This window comes from Mesoplodon bidens (genome assembly GCF_964165515.1).
Source record: "Mesoplodon bidens genome assembly, chromosome: 1".
Taxonomy (NCBI): Eukaryota; Metazoa; Chordata; class Mammalia; order Artiodactyla; family Ziphiidae; genus Mesoplodon; species Mesoplodon bidens.
The window spans coordinates 123,314,498-123,337,643 of record NC_138176.1 but is presented as its reverse complement, the minus strand read 5'-3'; the positions used below and the strand labels follow the sequence as shown (position 1 = coordinate 123,337,643).

At 36.3% G+C, this 23,146-nt stretch overlaps 1 protein-coding gene across 9 annotated transcripts in view; it reads left to right on the top strand.

Moving 5' to 3' along the window:
• Positions 1-23,146, top strand: part of JMJD1C (jumonji domain containing 1C) — a 328,631-nt gene that overhangs the window by 113,498 nt on the left and 191,987 nt on the right. For 2 of the 9 annotated variants that reach the window (XM_081234569.1, XM_081234567.1), the window contains exon 1: positions 1,185-1,203. The exons of 6 other annotated variants lie outside the window; for them this stretch is intronic. In XM_081234569.1, the coding sequence (XP_081090695.1) occupies positions 1,186-1,203 (18 nt within the window). In that variant the 5' untranslated portion in view covers position 1,185. Of the gene's footprint in view, positions 1-1,155; positions 1,204-23,146 lie in introns of those variants that run through there. One more of the 9 variants, XM_081234572.1, reaches the window with a different exon arrangement.

Sequence of the window (23,146 nt, the reverse complement as noted above, 5' to 3'; positions counted from 1 at the left end):
TCTTCCTATTAGCCCTACTTTACCCTCAACCAATTTTTGACCCTTTGGGGGCTTCTCTGCTGTAAATTGGAGTGTTTATCAGCTTTCCCAAATTCTGGCTTTAGCTTAAGCTAAGCCTCTTTTATTTCATGAAGTCAGCTATCACTTCTATTGCTGTTTTTTTTTTTTTGTTGTTTTGTTTTGTTTTGTTTTTTGTGCGGTACGCGGGCCTCTCACTGTTGTGGCCTCTCTCGTTGCGGAGCACAGGCTCCGGACGCGCAGGCTCAGCGGCCATGGCTCACGGGCCCAGACGCTTCGCGGCATGTGGGATCTTCCCGGACCGGGGCACGAACCCGCGTCCCCTGCATCGGCAGGCAGACCCTCAACCACTGCGCCACCAGGGAAGCCCGCTGTTGTTTTAATATTAGTTGATTCTACCCATTTTCCAATCTGTTGAAATTGTTTTGAAACTTCATGTTATCATACAGCATGTTAATTATTATTCTTAAATTTGAATCCTATTGAGTCATCTGTCTTGATTAAAGTATGAGGATAGAGCACTGTGGATTACTTTTGAAGACATTCAATTTTACTCTAGTTCTTGGTAAATAATATAAATTATGGTGATTAATCCAGCTATGAGTACCTGGTTGTGCTGTATTATTTATTAATGATCTTATATTTTTAAATTTTATTCCTAAAAATATTTTCAGAATCTTTCTATGCAATATTTTAATAAACATCTAGTGTTATACTAGCCTACCTAAAAAGAAGAAGTTTACTGATAAAAAGTTGAGGATCACTTATAGCGAAAAAAAAATATGCTCCAGGAGTAACCTTTTTATTTTTTTAGTGCATACAAGCCATCTTCAAACAATAGTTTTTGTACTTTGGATACAGATTGACATTAATGGATTGTCAAAAGTGTTTTAAACTCAGAGGGTACATGCTTTTTTGATACATAATTCTCTTAAATTTTTTTCTTTTCAGTATCAGTGCATTTTAGAAATTGCTTTCTTACGATGTTTTACAGATTATACACATTAGGGGTGCATGCCTAATACAGGCTCTGTAGACAAAAACTAATTTAAAAAGTGGCTAGGTATTCTCTTACTGTCTTCTTTACTCATTTCAACTTCATTTACTTTTTAACTATGTTTCTTCTACCTTTTCCAGTTTTCTACTCAATTCTCCTTGGTGGAGAAGATGGATGCAAAAGAGAAGGTGTGAGTAGTTCTTTATTCTCTCTGCATCTGTTAACATTACATCATCTTTTCCATGCAATATTCTTGTTTCTTCCTAGTTCATCCTCTTACTTTTATGCAGCCAATGGACCTGTTTGGTTTTCCTTTGTTTTATTTATAAAATTTAGCTTATTCTAACTTATATTATTATTATAAAGTTTATGATATTAATTTATAAACACTCTTAGTTACATTTCCCTCCTTCCATTATTTATATATGTCCTTCTAAAATCTGGCATCTGAAAACTATATGTACATACTGTTTCACTCACTCATCACCTTCATTAATTCAATCCACTGAAATTATTTAAGTTCCTAAAATGTATCAGGCCCTGAGAAATAAAATATTGGTAAGTTACTACTTTTACTAGTAGAGTTCGTATTTTCATAGGGAATATCTTCTACCGTTTCTCGTTAGAATTATCCACATCTGTATAATTAAAAACTAACTTTTGCTCTTTGGTCTCTCATCCACATTGTTGAATAATACTTACTTTTGGAGCTGTATGGTACTATAATAGTAGACTCAAGTTTGAGTTCTGGCTCTGCCAAATGCTGACTGTGTAATGTTGGATAACTCACTTAATCTTTCTGGGTCTTAGTTTTTTGTTTTTTGTTTTGTGTGGTATGCGGGCCTCTCACTGTTGTGGCCTCTCCCGTTGCGGAGCACAGGCTCTGGACGCACAGGCTCAGTGGCCGTGGCTCACGGGCCCAGCCGCTCCGTGGCATGTGGGATCCTCCCGGACCAGGGCATGAATCTGTGTCCCCTGCATCGGCAGGTGGACTCTCAACCACTGCGCCACCAGGGAAGCCCCATCTTTCTGGGTCTTGGAGTTCTCACTTGTAAAATGTACCTAATATCTACTTGATAGGGTTGAACTGAGAGAATTTAGATGTTAAAAGTTAATTGAGAAAATGTACATACATATGTAAACTTCTTAAGTTTAAAAAGCTTTATGATGGTATTATTTTTATAAGGATTGCTATCTAGATATTTATTGCAATCCTTTTGAAATATGATTGTAAATCTCCTTGGGAGCAAGAATTATGTTGTACCGATCCTTATCCATTGCAACTGGTAAATAGCAATGACTTACAGTTTCACATTGGATTGCCTAAATTTGTTGGTTATTTCTTTTCACCCATTTCATTGTTGATATTTCTTTTTATCCGTATGTACTGCCTCTGTGTCACTTTAAAATTTAATGTTAAGAAAAAATTCTCCATATGGCCAATTTCTGTTATATACTTATAAGTATTATTACTTCTGTTTATTCTTCTTCCCAAATTGCCATGTTATCACGCTTACGTTTGTGGATTTCTGGATATCTGGCATCTCTGCTGCTCAGTAATCCTTCTTCTTTACCTGTTTTTGAAAGATAAATAGACATGTTGCTGTGTTCCAATAACAAATTCCTTTCTTTTCATATGGAGAGATCATTTTTAAATTTTATGTTAAAATATTAAATAAACGTTAAAAGTTAATGTGTTTAACCACTGGATTATAAAAAAGCCAAGGTTAAAAATATTAGTGTGTCTGTGTCCTCCCCTCCCCCTTCTCACTCTCTTGTTTTTGAATGAGATTGACCAATTTCTCTGATGGTTCTTTTTAAAATTAAATTCACTGTTTTTCTCAATAACTTCATTTTACATACCCTTTCTCTTTCTGATATTTCAGTGCAGTGCAATCGTGATCATGGTGACAAATCTCTAGCCAAACATTTTCTTTTTAGTCTTTATGAAGTACATCATACTTTAAGGTCAAGGACAAAAAGAAGAAGCCAACATGTGTCAGTTACTTTGTTGAATTCTTTTCTTACATTATCACGTTTAGTCCTTAAAACAGCCATCTAAAGTATTCCTTATTACCTCTGTTTTGCTAATTTGAAAACTGAGGTTCAAAGAAATTTTACCATTCAAGGTCTCAGTGTTCTTGCTGCCAAAGAATATACTCTCTGTGCTATAATATATGACCTGAAAAGTAATGATGCAGAACATTGAACATCATTCCGTATCTTCCATGGAATCACTTACATAAATTCATCATCCAAATTAAAGTTCTTCGGTATCTTTCTTAGATTATAAATAATAATTCTCAGTACTCTTTATTCATTGTTGGTCTTGCTACATTATACTTACCTACAATGTACGTTGGATGCATATTTCTGAACTTTTAAAAAGTTCGTACAGCTTGGATAGGTAATGTACATTTGGAAGTAGTAGGACAACTTGTATTACCCTGGGCCAATCTGTTGGGTTTCCTCGTGACACTTGTATTTCCAGCTCTTTGACATTTGACTTGTTTTCTTAAAGAGTTAAAGCATGGCTCCAGAGATTAGTCTGTCCATCTCCCTTTCTCTTGACATTTCTTTAGGTTTCAGACATTGTATTTCATTCCTGTTTTTATTTTATTTTATTTTATTTTATTATTATTTTTTTTTTTGCTGTACGCAGGCCTCTCACTGTTGTGGCCTCTCCCATTGTGGAGCACAGGCTCCAGACGCGCAGGCTCAGCGGCCATGGCTCACAGGCCCAGCCGCTCTGTGGCATGTGGGATCTTCCCAGACTGGGGCACGAACCCGCGTCCCCTGCATCAGCAGGCAGACTCCCAACCACTGCGCCACCAGGGAAGCCCCATTCCTGTTTTTAATCATAGCAATAAAACTTTATCTTCTGCTTCTTTTCTACCATGAGTTCAGAATGGGCCTGGTATGTTTTAGGAACAGGAAGAAAATCATAGTACCAATCTGTAGAGTAAGGTACTAGTAGTTGTAGCAGGTTGAGAAGAGTGCAGAAACTAGATCTTTAGGGTTTTTGTCAACTAGCATAAGTTTAGACTTTATTCTTGTCTCACGAGAAGCTAATAGAGGGCTTTAAAGTAAGGGGAATATTTGCTATCTTTTTTGAGGTTTTAATATCTTATTCTAGAACAAATGAAAAACCCTAAAGTATACGCATTAAGCTGCTAAAATGTAAATTGAGTGATGAGATGACTACAGAAGTCTAATTTATAGTGTGGTCACTGTGTGATTATAGGTACAGAGATTCTTCCCAGCTTACAACTGGGGCTCTTGGAAGCTATTTCATACTTTGGAGCAACATGACGGGGAATTAAGCCCTGAAATCTTGGAGTTATCATGTCTACTTTTTCCATCCTGATGGGAATAGGTAATTAAGGTATTCCTAAAAACATTATTTTCAGATGAGTTTTATACATTCAGTCATAATGTTATTCATTTGCTCAATACAAAGGAATAAACTATTTTTTTAAAGACAGGAGGGAAGGAAAATATATTTTAAAAAGAATGTAAAAAGTGTTTTTTGTAAATCTATCCAATTATTTTGTTCTCATTGTTTATTTTAGATGCTTCCTGGTGGTCTAGTGGTTAGGATTTGATGCTCTTATTGTTTATTTTAGTTGTAATCCATTACTAGGTTTTTAATTAAGGATTCTAGTTTTTAGTAGTATATTAAAATCAATTGGTTTTATTTTCATTTGTTTCTTGAGAGACTGTCCATCTATTTGTAGATGTTATTGTTAGGAGGACGATAGCCTTTTCTCTGTTGGGGAGGGGGGAAGAAGCTAATTTTAGAGGATAGTACTTTTTTTTCCTAGTATTTATGTATGTATTTATTTATTTTGCCTGCTCCGGGTCTTAGCTGCGGCACACCGGTCTTCGTTGTGGCATGTAAGCTCTTTTAGTTGTGGCATACAAACTTCTTAGTTGCATCCTGCACGTGGGATCTAGTTCCCGGACCTGGGATTGAACCCCGGCCCCCTGCATTGGGAGCGCAAAGTCCTACCCACTGTACCATCAGGGAAGTCACAGAGGATAGTACTTTTATATTGTCTTCTGTTTTTGTTGTTGTGATGGTAGTTTTACCTGAGTAAGTAAATTATTTGAATTTACTACTTAAAAAAAAAGATAGGATTATGTAAATATGTGAATATATAGAGTATGTCATGATAGATTTTCTCATTAGTAACTTCGAATATTATTTCTTCTTCCAGAAATTTGCAGATCGTAAGCAACCTATAAACCTTAGAGATTTAATACATTTACTCTATTCTCACTTCTGTAGAAGTGAGTTCTACAGATTGAATTTCTAAACCCTACTATACTACAGAGGTTTAGCTTTTTTTACTTGGAATCTTCCTCAGCCACTATAAGTCTGTGTTTTAGAATTTAAAAGTTTCATCTAATAAAAAATAATCCTTAGTCTCCTGTAATAATTCTTATTTTAATCATCAGAGTATTCAGTGATGTGAACTCTGCTTGTTAGGCGCAGCATATTTGTTTTGTTTTCTAAAAGGTGCATTAAATTTAGAAGATTGACTTATAACTTAAATTCCATTTGTTGATGAATTGTTTTCATAACTAATATATCTATGTTAAAAAGCATATTAAATGAAAAGTTTTAGTATCAATTATCAGAGTTTTCACTGTGTACCTAAATGTATTTACGATTTATGGCCCTATGATCATGTAGCATCATTCTCTATTTTAAGAATGAAGCTTGCTTCTGATGTTTTTACATTTAATATAATGGATTTAGAAATATCCTGTAAATATGTAGAAAGTTGTTTTCTGTAAGAAATTTCCCAATTTAACTTTTAGATAAGTTCATTTATTGAAATCTTGAAGCTAAGGAAAAACAGGAAAATTTGATAACAAAAGGATATATTTTTCCAAGATAAAGAAGTATGTTTACATAATGTTGAATATTATAAAAATATTTTATTCATCATTACTACCAATTTTCCAAACTTGAAAATACTCTACATCTTGACTTAATAAAATTTACATCATCGCTGCTTTTTTTTTTTTTTTTTTTTTGCAGTACGCGGGCCTCTCACTGTTGTGGCCTCTCCCGCTGCGGAGCACAGGCTTTGGACGCGCAGGCTCAGTGGTCATGGCCCACGGGCCTAGCCGCTCCACATCATGTGGGATCTTCCCAGACCGGGGCACGAACCCGTGTCCCCTGCATCAGCAGGCGGACTCTCAACCACTGCGCCACCAGGGAAGCCCCATCGATGCATTTTTTAAAAAATAAGTGAATGATATTTATTTATGGCTGAGTTGGGTCTTCATTGCTGTGCAGGGGCTTTCTCTAGTTGCAGTGAGCAGGGGCTACTCTTGGTTGCGGTTCATGGGCTTCACGGTGCTGTGGCTTCTCTTGTTGCAGAGCATGGGCTCTAGGTGTGCGGGCTTCAGTAGTTGTGGTGCACAGACTTGGTTGCGCTGCGGCATGTGGAATCTTCCCAGACCAGAGATTGAACCCATGTGCCCTGCATTGGCAGGCAGATTCTTAACCACTGCGCCACCAGGGAAGTCCCCATCAGTGCATTTTTAATGGTTACTTTACAAAATGTTCTTGTGTTATATACACAGTATTGTTACATAAGGGAGACAGATTACATAGAAATCCTTGTTTTGATCACTTGTATTTATATTTCATTGGGCAAGTTACTTAATTCTCTAACACTGCTTCCTCAATTAGAATAAGTTTAACAGTATTTATATAACTTATAGTGATGTGCTAATGATGAAATGAGAGAATTCATGAAACAGTCAGCACTGATTTTGGGAAATAGTAGGTACTCCACACTGGTTTGGTTTTGTTTAAGACAATATGACATTTGTTTTAATGCCTCCGTTCTGATAAATGTTGACTAGGCTGATTTTTTAAAAAATCTTTTCATTTTGGCAGACTTTCATAACATCCTTTTCACATCCCTCCCACTCATACCACTATATAGTAATTTAAGCCATTCTTAGCTATGCTGTCTCAATGTGCATTTAGCCAGTAAAAGTAGGAAATGGTTTAAAGGAAGGATAACTTAGATGAAGGGTAAGATAAGAACAATTACTTAAAGGTAATTTTCTTCCATTAACTTTTTTTAAATTAATTTTTATTGAAGTATAGTTGCTTTATAGTGTTGTATTAGTTTCTTGCTGTACAGCAAAGTGAATCAGTCATACGTATACATATATCTACTCTTTTTAAAATTTCCTTCCCATTTAGGTCATACCTGTTTTATACGTAGTAGTGTATATATGTCAGCCCCAATCTCCCAATTCATCCCACCCCGCCTTCCCTCTTCCATTAACTTTTTTATTTTTAAAAAACCTTCAGTGTTATTTTAAAAGTGGTATTTATGTTCATTCTTGGAAAATTTAGGAAACATACATCAGTGCACCACTATTGGATAATTTTCATTAGCATTTTTGCAAATTGCTTTTCTAGCTTTACATATTTTATAGTGCAATTGTAGTATAATAGAACAACAATGAAAAGTTGTAGGCCCTGGGTTGGGGGTTGATCGATTGGTCCAGCTTGAATATGTCAGAGTGAGCTGGAAATGTAGGAGGTAGTGTTCCAGGAGTGAAGTGTTTGAAATCGAGGATATAGAGAAAGTATATAACCAGGGAGAGGGGAGGGGCGTGGTTGAGGTAGGATGGATGATCAAGGAGGGAGTATGGTCTGTGCAGTGGGGAATAGAGAGAGACCTAGTCCAACTCTAAGCCCAGTAGTACAAGGAATCTGGGAAGGAAAACAGTCATAATTTGAGAGGTTACCAGCAAAAAACAGTGTTTTTGAAGAAGAGCCATACTTCATTTAGAGGAACAGGGCAAAGGATACAAAATTCAGAGAAGAGGTTGAGGATATGCTGGATTTTTGCTGGTATTATTCCAGAGATCATTGTGGTAGGTTTTCAGGAGTTATGTTTTAGAATGCTGTAGGGCAGAATTAATGTTCAAGAGTAACCAAGGAGGGCTCCCCTGGTGGCGCATTGGTTAAGAATCCTCCTGCCAATGCAAGGGACACGGGGTTCGAGCCCTGGTCTGGGAAGATCCCACATGCTGCAGAGCAACTAAGCCCGTGCACCACAACTGCTGAGCCTGCGTTCTAGAACCCACGAGCCACAACTACTGAGCCCACGTGCTGCAGCTACTAAATCCGTGTGCCTAGAGCCCATGCTCTGCAAGAAGAGAAGCCACAGCAATGAGAAGCCTGCTCATCACAAAAAAGAGTAGCCCCCGCTAGCCACAACTAGAGAAAGCCTGCGTGCGACAATGAAGACCCAATGCAGCCAAAAATAAAAATAAACAATTAAATAATTTAAAAAAAAAGAATAACCAAGTAAAGTATTTTGTGTTCATATTTTCCTTTGCTAGAATTGGAGCTCTCTTTTTATATTGGCATTATTTCAGAGATACTTGTAATTGGTGGTGCTACATTTCAGTCTCAGCAATAGGAGATGATGCAACAAAGGATTTTATGTTTTGACAAAAGAAGGAGTGGCAAGAAAGTTTTTGGATGGGGATTGGGAGCTGGGGAGAGACCCTGTGTATTGAATAGCTAAAATAGTTCAGTGGATAGGCAGTTTTTTGTTGTTTTTTTTGTGTGTGTGTGGTACGTGGGCCTCTCACTGTTGTGGCCTCTCCCGTTGCGGAGCACAGGCTCCGGACGCGCAGGCTCAGCAGCCATGGCTCACGGGCCCAGCCGCTCCGCGGCATGTGGGATCTTCCCAGACCCGGGCACGAACCCGTGTCCCCTGCATCGGCAGGCGGACTCTCAACCACTGTGCCACCAGGGAAGCTCTGGATCGGCAGTTTTAATTAAAAAGTTAACAATGCGGGTTCATACAAATCTCCCTGCTAAGAATGGTATCAGTATGAAGTATAATAGAAGGCATCCTAGATGCTTCATCAGTGTTTCTATTTTCAGTTTTAGTCACAACCCTTAGTATGTGAAGAACCTTTGGATACCTCTGTGATAATAGTTTTGTCATATGTTAAAATAATATTCATCTTATTTTCTTCATGGGATTATAGTGAAAGTAGAATGACACAATGTATTTGAAGACTTCTGTTGTATCGCAGTTACATATAATAGGCACTTATAGAGTTTTCACTGAGTGTAAAACACAATGAATCAGTAAATAATGATTCAGCCACTATCTATAATCAAAAGATCAATAGTAAAATTTCTAATTTTGTCTAAAAGGTTTACCTTGAAGCTTCATTACTTTGATGACTAAAGTAAATGTTGGGTTAACTTTTGAAAACAGTCTGGCCTAAATATTTTTTCTTACTGTATATTAATTTTTTAGTAGGATTATTGAAATATTTTAATGCGGTAGTATTTATCTATTTTAAGTATACATTTTAACATAACTGTTCCCTCATGTCCCTTTGCCTTAAGTCCCCACTCCTGACTCCTGATCTCTCTTCTGTCAAAATAGTTTTGACTTCCCTAGAATTTAACATAAACAGACTCACACAATATATAGACTTTTGCGTCTGCCTTCTTTTTTTAGCTTTTTTCCCCCCTTTATTTTGTTCATCCATTGACCATGTTATAGACACATATTTAAGTTGATTCTGCTTTTTGACATTTATGGATAATGCTTTTCTGGACATGTGGATACAAATCTTTGTGTTGAGTATCTTTAGGAGATGCCTTGGAGTAGAATTGCTGGTGTGTATGGCAATTATGTAACATAATTATATAATTATTTTAATAGCCAAATTTTGGGGCATAGCACCTGGGGAATTAGATTGCTTACTTACGTTTGTGTTTGAGCAGACAAAATCTTCTATTGAAGATTTTGGTTGTGCCCCTTAATCTACTTCCTTGATGGTCATTCATTCAAACACATGCTGTGGTTAAAGAGGAGCTCAACCCTACCTTCTTCTTGATAGATTTTTAAATTTTAGCTATGCTCTCACATAAAGTATCTCCTCTCCAGGTTGCAGCAAAGCTCCCCAGTCTTTATCAAAAGACAACTGCAGTAAAAATTAGGGTAGATTGCTTAGTATACTCCATCTTCCAGATAGTCTAAACCTGCACTGTTCAGTAAGGTAGCCCTAGCCACATGTGACTATACAATGTAGCTTGTGTGAACTGAGATCTGATGTAAGTGTAAAATACACACAAACATTGAGGACTTAGTATAAATAAGCCTAAAATATTGCATGAATTGTTTTTGTTGATTGCACATTAAATGGTATTTTCATATATATATATTTGAAAATATATTTGTAGAATTCACCTGTTTTTCTTCACTTTGTAAATGTGTCTAACAAAATTTAAAATTATATAGTTGGATCACATTTGTAGTTCATGTTGATTCTCTAGAATAGCACAGCTCTAAACTTACCTTCAGATGAATCTACAGATTAATTATTTATACTCCGTTGTTTTAGCCTGTCATAGAAAGTGATACTAAAGTGTACATAGGCCACTTGTAGGACTCCAAATTAAATGACTGCATTTATTGTATCAGTGGTAACAATGCAATTATGGACATTTTTGTTTGTTTGTTTTTTTCTGTACGCGGGCCTCTCACTGTTGCGGCCTCTCCCATTGTGGAGCACAGGCTCTGGACGCGCAGGCTCAGCGGCCATGGCCCACGGGCCTAGCCGCTCCGCAGCATGTGAGATCTTCCCGGACTGGGGCACGAACCCGTGTCCCCTGCATTGGCAGGTGGACTCTCAACCACTGCGCCACCAGGGAAGCCCTATGGACATGTTTTTATATCACATAGTGAATACTGGCTTATTTAACTCATTATGTTTTGCTTGGCTCCTAGAAAGCTTTAGCTCCTCTGACAACCATAAATGCCATTAGGTAACCAACATTTGTGTACTCAGTCATACCTCTGGATTTATTGTGAAACACGTACAATCTAGAATATGTACAGATATCCTCATATCTTATAGTCTAAGAAAATATATAATTTCTCTTTCATTTTGAATGCAGTTCAGTTTGCTGTATCTTTTGGGGAACATATTTTTTTTTCTATGTAGCACATGTTTGGGAACCTTTCCCTATAGAGAAAATAAGTAATTGTGGGAAAAGTTTATAGGATAGCCTGCCATATTCTCACATAATATGGGAATTACTTATTTTTTTAACAGAATAGACTTGGTTGATCATGTCACATATGAAATCCATAATTACAGAAACCATTATATTTATTAATTTATTTTTTGATTGTATATTACATATCCTTTCATTTATAACTCCTCACATGATAGCTTACTATCATTTTGAAAATATATTAGTAAAATTCATGTTTCTCTTCAGTTTTAAAATTCAGCTAACAGACATTTTTAAATTATTAAGGATTTTGTAGTTTTTAAGAAAAAGATTTAAAAAGAAAACTGCATCAATTGAAATTAATTAAAATCTTTAGATTTATTTATAAATAAGTTTCATTAAAATGCTAAGTGAAGTGAACACATATAAATGTTTGAGTCATAATTTAGTGTTTTAGTGTGCAACCAAATAATTCTGGATACAAAGACTGTTAAAGGTAACCCTGTCACTCTGAAAATGAAGGAAAAGATACATTGTACTACAGAATGAGGTAGAGCTGGTCTGTCTAATATGGTAGCCACCAACTACATGTGGCTGTTGAGCCCTTGAAATGTGGCTAGTCCCAGTTGAAATGTGCTATAAATATAATATACAAACTAGATTTTAAAGATTTAGTATGAGTAAAAGAATGTAAAAATCGCAACTTAAAATATTGCTTACTTGTTGAAATTATAACCTTTAGATATATTAGCTTAAAATGTATTTTAAAATTTCACCTGTCTTGTTTTTCCTTTTTTTATGTGGCTACTAGAAAGTTTAAATTTTCATTAGTTAAAATACAATTCTAAAAAACATTCAAGCAATGCAAAAGAAAGCAGAGAAAGAGGAACAGAACAAAAAACAGAGGTGACAAACAGAAAACTAGTAGTGAATTGATAGATTGAACCATATTAATAAGTACAATAAATACTAATGACTTAAACAGTCCAATTAAAAGACAGAGAATGTCAGAATGGATAAAACAGAAGTAAGATCCAAGCATATACGGTCCACCAGAAATTGACTTTAGATACAAAGACACAGATAGGTTGAAAGTAATGAACAGAAAAAGATAAACCATGTGTAGAGTAGCCATATGAGAGTTGATGTGGCTAAGGTACTCCTCAAGAAAGTATTAATAATCAGAAAAAAAGTGGGACAGTTCTGACATAACAGTGACAAATATATGTGTACCTAATAACATAGCTTGAAAATACATAAGCAGAATTTTACAGAATGACAGAGATTTTGTCTAGAAAATTTCACAGTCATAGTTGGAAATTTTAACACCCTTCCTTCAGCAGTTGGTAGAACAACTACATAAAAAGCTAGCAAAGACATTAAAGATCCGAAAAGCTATCAATCACCTTGATTTAATTAATACATATGGAACACCTAAATAAATTTTAAAGTATGGATATAATACAAGAGTATATTCTTGGAACGTAGTGGAATTAAATTAGAAATCAATAACAGTATGATGTCTGGGGAAAACACCTCAAATGTTTAATATTAAACAATACACTTCTGGAAAATTGGTAGGTCAGAGAAGAAATCACAAGGGAAATTAGAAGTCATTTTGAACCGAATGATAATGAAAATATAGCACATCAGAATGTTAGTGCCTGAGAATGAATGTTGGTTTAGAGAGAAATTTATAAGTTTAAATACTTACATAAGAAAAGAAGGAAAGTAAAATCAGTGACCTAAGATTCCACCTTAAGAGAGAAAAAGAAGAGCAAATAAAACCCAAACTAAGAACAAGACAGGAAATAAAGATAAGAGTAGACTATTAAAATAGAAAATAAAAGGGAAAAAGTGAATAAACTGAGAATTTCTACCCTATCAGATTGTCCTTCATTCCCTTCTCTTCCCATATTGACAACATATCCATTTGGTGAACTTGTGGAGGAATATGCACTCTCAGACATTGTCTATTGGAATACAAAATGATGCAACCTCCTATACTAGGGAATTTAGAAATTTCTAGCTGAATTCATATTCATTTACTCTTTTTTTTTTTTTAGGAGATGTTGGGGGTAGGAGTTTATTTATTAATTTATTTTTGCTGTGTTGGGTCTTCGTTTCTGTGCGAGGGCTTTCTCTACTTGTGGCAAGTGGGGCCACTCTTCATCGTGGTGCGCGGGCCTCTCACTGTTGCGGCCTCTCTTGTTGCGGAGCATGGGCTGCAGACGCGCAGGCTCAGTAGTTGTGGCTCACGGGCCCAGTTGCTCTGCGGCGTGTGGGATCCTCCCAGACCAGGGCTCGAACCCGTGTCCCCTGCATTAGCAGGCAGATTCTCAACCACTGCGCCACCAGGGAAGCCCCTCATTTACTCTTTGATCCAGTAAATCTTATTTCTAGGAATATATCCCAAACATAGATTGGCATAAATACAAAATGACATGTGCACAAGGCTGCAGTCATAGCAGCCCCATTTATAATAACAAAAGACTGAAATAACCCATCAATAGGGTTGTGACTGAGTAAAACGTTCATCTACCCAATGAAATATTTTATAGGTATACAAGCAAATAAGCAATATCTTCTGTGACATGATGGCCAGTATACATATTATGAAATAAAAATAATAAGATATAGAAAAATTCATAAAGTATGTTATTTAACTAAATATATATATAGTATATGTGCATTTCTGTTTGATTTTTTTTAACCTAGGGATTAACCAAAAACTAATCCATCATAGGGAACAAGGATGGAAGGAATAGCTAGAGTTCTGTGAATATATATATATTTTTAGGTATGACTTTGAAACCATGTAAATGTTTTATATAATTTTAAAACAAGTTTGAATCATTAAAAAATAAAGATCCTAAAAGTGAAAGCAAAATGAAGCAAAGAAGCATAAGTGGTATAATCATAGGAAGGAATTATTTTAAGTGACTTTATAACACAGTAACTTGATTGTACATGCCTAAAGGTTATACCCTAAGGACAGAAGAGCAACATAAAAACAATGTTTTCATTAATCACAGTGTTGGTATTCTTATTCCTAGATTGTTGTATATGTATTGTGCAACAAAGTAAATGGATTTGTGTTGGTGTCATTGTTTAACAGGTTCTTCAATATGGGAGAAATGAGATAGGAATATAAGATTGATGCTGTTTTAAAAAAAAATGTAGAATTTTATTTGGAAGTATCAAGACATACTAACTCTGACCAGTATATCTGACCAGCTCAGGAGTAATGAACACTCCTAGAACCCAGATTGTTGTCTCTGAATGCTATTTCTTTTTGAGAAGTATATATAGATATATGGTTGATTTCAGGTCTGAGGCAGGAGTTGGACAAGATGACCCTGGGGTATTTTGTTATTCTGGAAGCAAGGAAGCTATCAAAGACTACTAAGGTCATGTCTAGAAGACTCAGAAACTAATTGAAGAGGCTCTCACTGGCCAAAGATGGGAAATTTGAAAGCAATAGGAATAAAAACTGCAGTGATTTGAAGCATTACTACATTTATTTAAATCCAAGAGTTTTTTGTGGTTTTTTTTTGCGGTATGCGGGCCTCTCACTGTTGTGGCTTCTTCCGTTGCAGAGCACAGGCTCCGGATGCGCAGGCTCAGCGGCCGCGGCTCACGGGCCTAGCCGCTCCGCAGCATGTGGGGTCTTCCCGGACCGGGGCACGAACCCATGTCCCCTGCATCGGCAGGCAGACTCTCAACCACTGCGCCACCAGGGAAGCCCCAAGAGTTTTTAATAATGATCCCTCCCCTAAAAACCTCTCATTATTTACCATTCTGGGATGTTAGGATACTAACTCATTACAGTCTGTTTTCCATGGCCTTCCATATCTCTGAGTTCTGTATCCGTGGAGTCAACCAACCATGAATTGAAAATACCTGGGGGGAAGGGGGTGGATTTTAGAAAGTGAAACTTGAAATTGCTCAGCACTGATAACTATTTACATAGCATTTACATTGTATGTACAGTTATTTACATGGCATTTACAATGTATTAGGTATTTATACATAATCTAAAAATGATTTAACATACATGGGGGGGCATAGGTTATACACAAATATTGCACCATTTTAAATAAAGGACTTAAACATCGTGGATTTTGGTGTCCATGAGTGCGAGTTGCGGGGGGGGGGTAGTCCTGGAACCAGTCCCCTGCAGATATTGTGAGGGGCAACTGTATTTGAAAAACTCATAAAAATCGAGCATTTACTTTCCCTTTCCTAAACAAACTACCTCTTGGATACTGAAGATTTGATGAGGGGAATTTTCACTTATTAGACATATTCCAGATAGTAAATGAAGGAATGGTAAAATTTGTGTATCACTATTATGCAACTGTCAGTGAAGTAGTGGATTTAGGCAATATTTGTCATTGGCTGCTATTACCACAGAAAGATATATGGTAATACATATATGCGTCAATGAAGAACACGGTACAGTGTGTGAGGTTGTCTTCTCTATCAGTTCAGAATTTAAGACTCTAGATTCAACAATTACAGAAAATACAGGGACAGAGGAACATGTTTAAAAATGCCATAGAAGTGTATAATCAGCAAAATACAGGTAACTGAAGACTGGAACGAATGACTTGACTTCTTTAACAAGAAAGTTGCAGGAGGAAAAGAGATGGTAGAACCTATATAAATAAAAAGATGTAAGAATCATGTCAACCAGTTGCAATTTGTGGAAGTTATTTGGGTCTTAATTTGAACAAACTGAAAAGGAAAAAAAAAGACTATCCTGGGAAACTTGAATGATGACTGATAATGAATAATTCTGCAGAATTAACAATGTTTTTTTTAGTATAAAGAAGATTGGCCATGAGGTGAAAATTGTTGAAGCTAGATGATGGACACATGGGAATCCATTGTTATTTCTCTATATAATGAAAAGTTAAGGGCTTCCCTGGTGGCGCAGTGGTTGAGAATCTGCCTGCTAATGCAGGGGACAGGGGTTCGAGCCCTGGTCTGGGGAGATCCCACATGCGTGGAGCAACTAGGCCCATGAGCCACAACTACTGAGCCTGTGCGTCTGGAGCCTGTGCTCCGCAACAAGAGAGGCCGCTATAGTGAGAGGCCCACGCACCGTGATGAAGAGTGGCCCCCGCTTGCCACAACTAGAGAAAGCCCTCGCACAGAAACGAAGACCCAACAGAGCCAACAATAAATAAATAAACAAATGAGGGTTTTTTTTAAAAAAAAGTTAAAACTAAAATAGAACAATTAGATTTTTCAAGATATCTTTTCTTGTATCCAAAAATCTGTCAGTAATCTAATCTAGCATACTAAATAGTTGAAGAATTATTTATGAATTTAAGTGTTTGTGCCTTTCACTCTCTTGTGGTGGAGAACCATAGATTAAAAGATGAGATCAGTTAAATAGTGGTGATTTTCATTTGAAGGGCTGTGTGGATATTTATTAAATTCAGGCATTATAGTTGACCTAATCAGAATTAAGAGAGCAAAACAATTTTTGTTGATAGGGTTTGATAGAAGGAAAAATTCATTCCGTGAGTTTGATTGTTGAAAAAATGCGTAATTTAAATCCAGTCTTGTAAAATCTTTCTTCAGCTGAAAAAAACAGAAATACAGTTAAGTGTACCATCTGTTGGTTTCCTTTTTTTGGCTGAACAAAGGGAAAGTCCTTAGGTGTAGCACAAGGCATACCTAATAACTCTGTGCTCCAGTGACCCCTTGTGCCTATGATGAAAAGGTATCGTTAGTTTCTCTTTAAAAAATTGGGGTATCCCCTTCTATGAGCTCCTGGAAACAAAACATTTGCAAGTTTATAAATAAGTTCCATATCTTAAATTTTCTGGGACCTGACATTCTTGTCCTTTTCATTTTAGGGCATGCTCTTCTCTTTCAGCTGAAGTTGCTACATTACCAGTTATATGGCATTTGGGGAGTGTGTGTGTGTTTAATTTCAGGTTGTTAGTGTTTGCATAGCTCTTTCCTCACCCTCACTTCTACTTCCACATTTGCCTTTTCAAAGCAAAAAATGGGAAGTGTGGAGTTGGGTATGTCAGAGGACTTACATTCTTTCTTTCTGTTTCTCAAGGAAAAAGGATCCTGGGATCAACCCATACCATGATAATGTACAATTGCAGAAATTTCTGGCCCATCAGAATATATGATTGCCATCCCATTATTTTATTCTTTACCCCAAAAGGCATATGAAGCTTTATAGTAGAATACCAATAAGTATAATACTATTACATCATTCCTTTGGGAGAAGGCAGTGGCATAATTTTCCATCATGCTCATTCCTCCTTCTTTACCTTTTCATTTAAATTTTCTACTTATTTTTTTTATTTTAATTAGAGTAAAATTTACTTCTTTTGGTGAACAGTTCTTTGAGTTAGGACAATGGCATTGTAGGGTAACCTTTACCACAATCAACATGTATAACAGTTGAATCAGTCTCCCATAGAATTTTCTTTTGTTACCACTCCTTTGTAGTCAAACCTTCAAATCCTCCACCCCCTTTAACCCTGGACAATTAATAATCAATTCTCAGTCCTTGTTTTGTCTTTTCCCGAATGTCATGTGTATAGAACCATATAATAGATAACCTTTTGAGTCAGGCTTCTTTCAGTTATCCTAATGCATTTGAGATTTATCCATATTGTTGCATGTATCATTAGTTTCTTCCTCTTTATTGCTGAGAAATATTTCATTATATGGATATACCATAGTTTGTTCATCCATTCCCTGTTTGTGTTGTTTGTAGCTTTTGTCTATTAAAAGTAAAACTGCTCTAAACATTCATATACAGGCTTTTGTATAAGTACAAGTTTTATTTCACAAGGCTGAAATTTTAGCCATACTGTTAGGTATGCAGTAATATCTCATTGTGCTTTTTATTTGCGTTTCTCCAATGACTAATGATTTTGAGTATCTTTTCATTAGCTTATTTGCCACCTGTATATCTTCTTCAGTGAAGTATCTGTTCAAATCTTTTCCTATGTTTTTCGATTGCTTTGTTTTCATTCTGCTGAATTTTGGCAGTTCTTTATATATCCTGGATACAAGTCTTTTGTCAGATAAACAATTTATAAATGTTTTTGTCCTGTCTGTGGCTTTTCATTTTCTTAACATTGTCTTTCCCAGAGCAAAAACTTTAAATTTTGATGACATCTAAGTAATTACATTTTTTTCTTTTATGTTTTGTGCTTTTGAAGTCATTTCTAAGAATTATTTGCCACAAAGACTTTTTTCCAAAAAGTTTTAGGTTTTACGTTTAGCTTTATAACCTGTTTTGGCCTACGTTTGGTATATGGTGTGAAGTATGGATTGAAGGGTTTTGGGGGGTTTTGTTTTGTTTAGTTTGCATGGGGGTGTCCAGTTATCCCAGCATCATTTGTTGAAAAGGTTATCTCCTTTGAATTGCATTTGTACATTTGTCAAAAATCAGTTGTCAGTTCTATATGGATCTGTTTCTGGACTTTATTCTCTTACAATCATTTGTGTGTCTTTTGTTACTACTACACTGTCTTGATTAATGTAGCTTTGTAGTGCGTCTTAAAACCAATTAGTGTGAGTCATCCAACTTTTTTCTTCTTTCTTGAAGTTGTTTGGTCTATTTTATAACTTTTTGCCTCTCATATAAATTTAAGAGTCTGCAAAAACCCTGCTGGGATTTTTATTGGAATTGCATTGAGTTTATAGATCAATTGGGGGGAAATTTTACTTCTTTTTAAGAATATTGAGTCTTTAAAGTAACAAACACAGTGTATCTGTCCTTTTATGTAGACCTTCATTTTTTAAAATGCGAGTTTTGTAATTTTCTCATACACGTCCTAAACTTATTTTGATCAATTTCTGCTACTTTTTATTATCTTAAGATACTGCTAACTGCTTTGATGCGAATCAGGAGTGTATGGCGTTATATATTCTCTTCCCGCCCAAGACTCCAGAAACCAAGGTGCCTCTCTCAGGTTTCTGGGCTCTGGTGCTTAGTCTCAGCTTCAGTCAGAGATCAGTCTCTGTCAAACTGGATTGCTGGCCCACCATGATAGAAAGAGTCCATTATTTATTTATGGTTGAATTCTGTTAGGGATAAAGGTATATTTTGTCAGAATGCACATACAATCTCAAAGGTGCAAGTTATTTGTTTTTTTTGAGAGGAGGGATATTCCTCATGTTTATTTTCTCATAAATTTAAAAATTCATACTTTTATCTGCCAGATGGAGCTATCCTTTATAGTTGAAGTAAGGTAAAGTCTTAATGGTAACTATGTGCTTTTTAGACATGACTCAGCAAATTCATAATAAAACCTGTTGCTAGCCACAGTATCCTTGAGGCAGAAAGAAAAGTACAATCATAAATTTATTGCTAGGGCTTCCCTGGTGGCACAGTGCTTGAGAGTCCGCCTGCCGATGCAGGGGACACGGGTTCGTGCCCTGATCTGGGAAGATCCCACATGCCGCGGAGCGGCTGGGCCCGTGAGCCATGGCCGCTGGGCCTGCGCGTCCGGAGCCTGTGCTCCGCAGCGGGAGAGGCCACAAGAGTGAGAAGCCTGCGTACGGCCAAAAAAAAAAAAAAAAATTATTGCTAAAAAATTAATTGGGGGGGGGCCTCCAAAAGTACAACAAATTGGCTTTACATTTTTTACATAGATCCACTAACAGATTTTCTAGCCCTATGAGGTAGATGGCCTAAAACTAGGTTCCTGGAAATAAGCAAAGGTATATTCCATATTTTGATCATTGCTTGGTAGGTTATCCTCTTTATGTTTACAGAAAACACCACACAGGGCTCTCTATTCTTGAAAATACATGAAAGATAATTTGGCAGCCCAGGAAATTTAAATGGTTTCAGACTCAATTTAAGATCAAAGGGTCTGAGGCCAAGGAAGTCCAGATGATCTCCACAAAGTAAGTGTCAAGGATCTGTGGTGATAATTGTGTCTTGGAATACAGCATATATGGGTGAGACACCTAATAATAATTGTGCAATGACCCTTTGTAATGACACCTGCTATCCTTTAATACAGGTATCAGCCAAGTATATGATAGGGATGAAACATAATGAGGTCATTCTCCTATGCCTAGAGTAATTCTTGTATCTAAAATGTTTAGCAAGGATAGTAAGCCCTAGTTTTCAATTCAAAAAGTAAAAATAGGGGCTTCCCTGGTGGTGCAGTGGTTGGGAGTCCGCCTGCTGATGCGGGGGATGCGGGTTCGTGCCCCGGTCTGGGAGGATCCTGCATGCCGCAGAGCGGCTGGGCCTGTGCGTCTGGAGCCTGTGCTCCGCAGTGGGAGGGGCCGCAGCGGTGAGAGGCCCGCGTACTGCAAAAATAAATAAATAAATAAAAATAAAACAATAAAAATAAAAAGACTTGGAATCTTACGGTTTTCTTTCTGCAATAGAAAAAATAAATATCTACCTTAAAATGAGTGCACAATTTTAGTATGAGTGTACTTATTCTGATAGTGAATATTCTGATACCATTATTTAAGAATTCTGTTAGTTTTAGTTATAATTTCAGATGACTTAACTGCTTAAGGTGCTGTTGATGTCTCAAAAGTTAGGTGGCTGAAATTTCTTTCCCCAGTGCTCTTCATAACACTCTTTACTGGCACTGTCTTGAGACCTTAGGTTGGTAGGAAAAGTCTTGTATAATTGTCCAAATACAAATTCTGATATTGAATACTGTGTTAGTTAACTGGAAGTGTAGAAGTATTAAAGAAGGACTGATTAAGTAATACACTAGTAGTGAATTTTGACAGTGACTAAAGACAGTTGTTTCATTCTGATGGTCTAACTTTTTTTTTTTAATCATTGAGTAATGGTTTATTGTATGGATGTACCACAACTTGTTTATCTGTTCACCTATTGAAAGACATTTTGGTTATTTCCAAATTTTGGCAATTATGAATAAAGCTGGTGGATGAATGTTATAGAATATGTGTTAAATACATTAGCCATTTGCATGAGAGTTTTCTAAAATACATTTGTGCATCATCTTAGATGATTCTGGATATAAATTTAGACTTTTTCTGCATCACTCATTAAACAGATATTTATTACAAACTAGTAGTAGAGGGGACAAACATTAAATATACACAGACATTTCATTTGTGTCAAATGATACAAAGTATATGGTGCTATGAAAGTAAATGATAGAGGGTTTTTAAAAAAATGTTTTGCGTATATTTTTCAATTAAATGTCCATTTAATATAAATTATAATACAGTGATACTATTTTCTGACCAATTTTGAGTCCTAGGGTAAAAGATTTTCTAAAGTCTTCATGAAACTTTTTTATAGTTTTTAGAATGCTATGGAATCATGTCTTCAGAGGCTCTCTCCCTGTTTTGCTTTTATAATCTACTTTAGACTTGGAAACTAGATAATGTAGTTTATTATTATTATTATCTTTATACTAGTGTCAGTAAGGTCTGACACAAGATGAGAGAGTTTACCTTTGGGTAAAGTGCATTTGCCTGTAGGGAATGGAATTTGTAACATCTTTCTTGGCTCGTTAGGAAGGAGCCTTTTAGCTCGTGTTTTAGTTCTGTTGTATTTTAGATGGATAGCAGTGCTATTGTCCTACATAAAAATAATATATTTAGAACACAGTACATTTTTGCTCAGATATATTTGTTTCTGCCTTTCAAGGTACACTTTCCTCTATTACTTAGTTTTCTTCATTGATAAAATAAGTAGCATGTTTTTCGATCCCAATTAATTAAATATTTTATTAACATACATATGAACAGTTAGATCGAGAAACAGAAGTGTATTTTAATTTTATGACTCACTTACCAATGCCCCAGTGCTGAGTTCTTTATAAATAGTATAAAGAAAGGACATTCACCACTGCTTTACATTGTTATAGCAAGTCTTTATTTCTATGGTAACTTTCTTAAAAATCTATTTCAGAAGGTAAATGGAGGAAATTAACAGTACAAAAAAAATAAAAGCAGAAGTAGTTTTCAGTACTGTGAAAATAAGGAATAAAAGTACTTGATTTTTTTATCAAAGAAATATATTTTACCTCTGGCCAGCTCTTTGAGAAGTTACTTAACTGGAAAACCAAATCTGAAAAGAAGAGTATCAGTGATGATTTTGAGCTGCCTCAGCTACTGCCTATTACACTGTCTTCTGGAGCCCAGTTAAAGAAAGACCACATGGTTATAGACAACAACATAGTATAGTCTCTGTTATAGATAGGGGGAGGAAAGACCCAGTTTTTTATTAAGTTCTTTTACAAGAAGGAAGGAACAAAGCATCTTGTAGCTGCAAGAGAAAGCTATGAAAGGGGTCACTGGATTTGGAGTTGGTAGCAGTAATAGCAGCAGAAAAGTTTTGAGAATGGCTTGCCAGTTGGGTGATTGAAAGTAGAAGACTGCTAGCATAAATTTTCAAAACTGGAGCTCTAGGACTGAGCTTAAGAGGCTAATAATCAATTGCTAAGGAAAAAGAAATCAAAAGCTAACATACTTACTAGACGATTGATACTCATGTTGTGTTGTAAGATTTCCAACCTACTTTTAAAAGTACTCCTAGAATTGGAATGATATATTATGGGAGCTTCTGCATTTGACCTCTTTTCTATAAAAACATTAATAGTTAATACAGTTTCTAATCATGTCTCAAAAGACCAAAACCAGAATTTAAGTCTTCTCTAAACAAATTATGTTGGGGATTTATTAACAAGCATTTGTAGTATTCAGGACTTTGCATTTAACTTAGGTTTTTCTTTGTTATATATTTAGTTGCTCTCCCTCTCCTTTAAACTCTTGAGTTACATCCTAATGCCTTCAGTTTTGTAAACTATTCCCAGGAATCCCTTTTAACCCATAGAAGAGCTCTCTTCATTAATTCATTCCTGTGCTTTAAAAGCATCCCCAGGGCTTCCCTGGTGGCGCAGTGGTTGAGAAGTCCGCCTGCCGATGCAGGGGACACGGGTTCGTGCCCTGGTCCGGGAAGATCCCACATGTCGTGGAGCGGCTAGGCCCGTGAGCCATGGCCACTGGGCCTGCGCATTCAGAGCCTGTGCTCCTCGACGGGAGAGGCCACAACAGTGAGAGGACCACGTACTGCAAAAAAAAAAAAG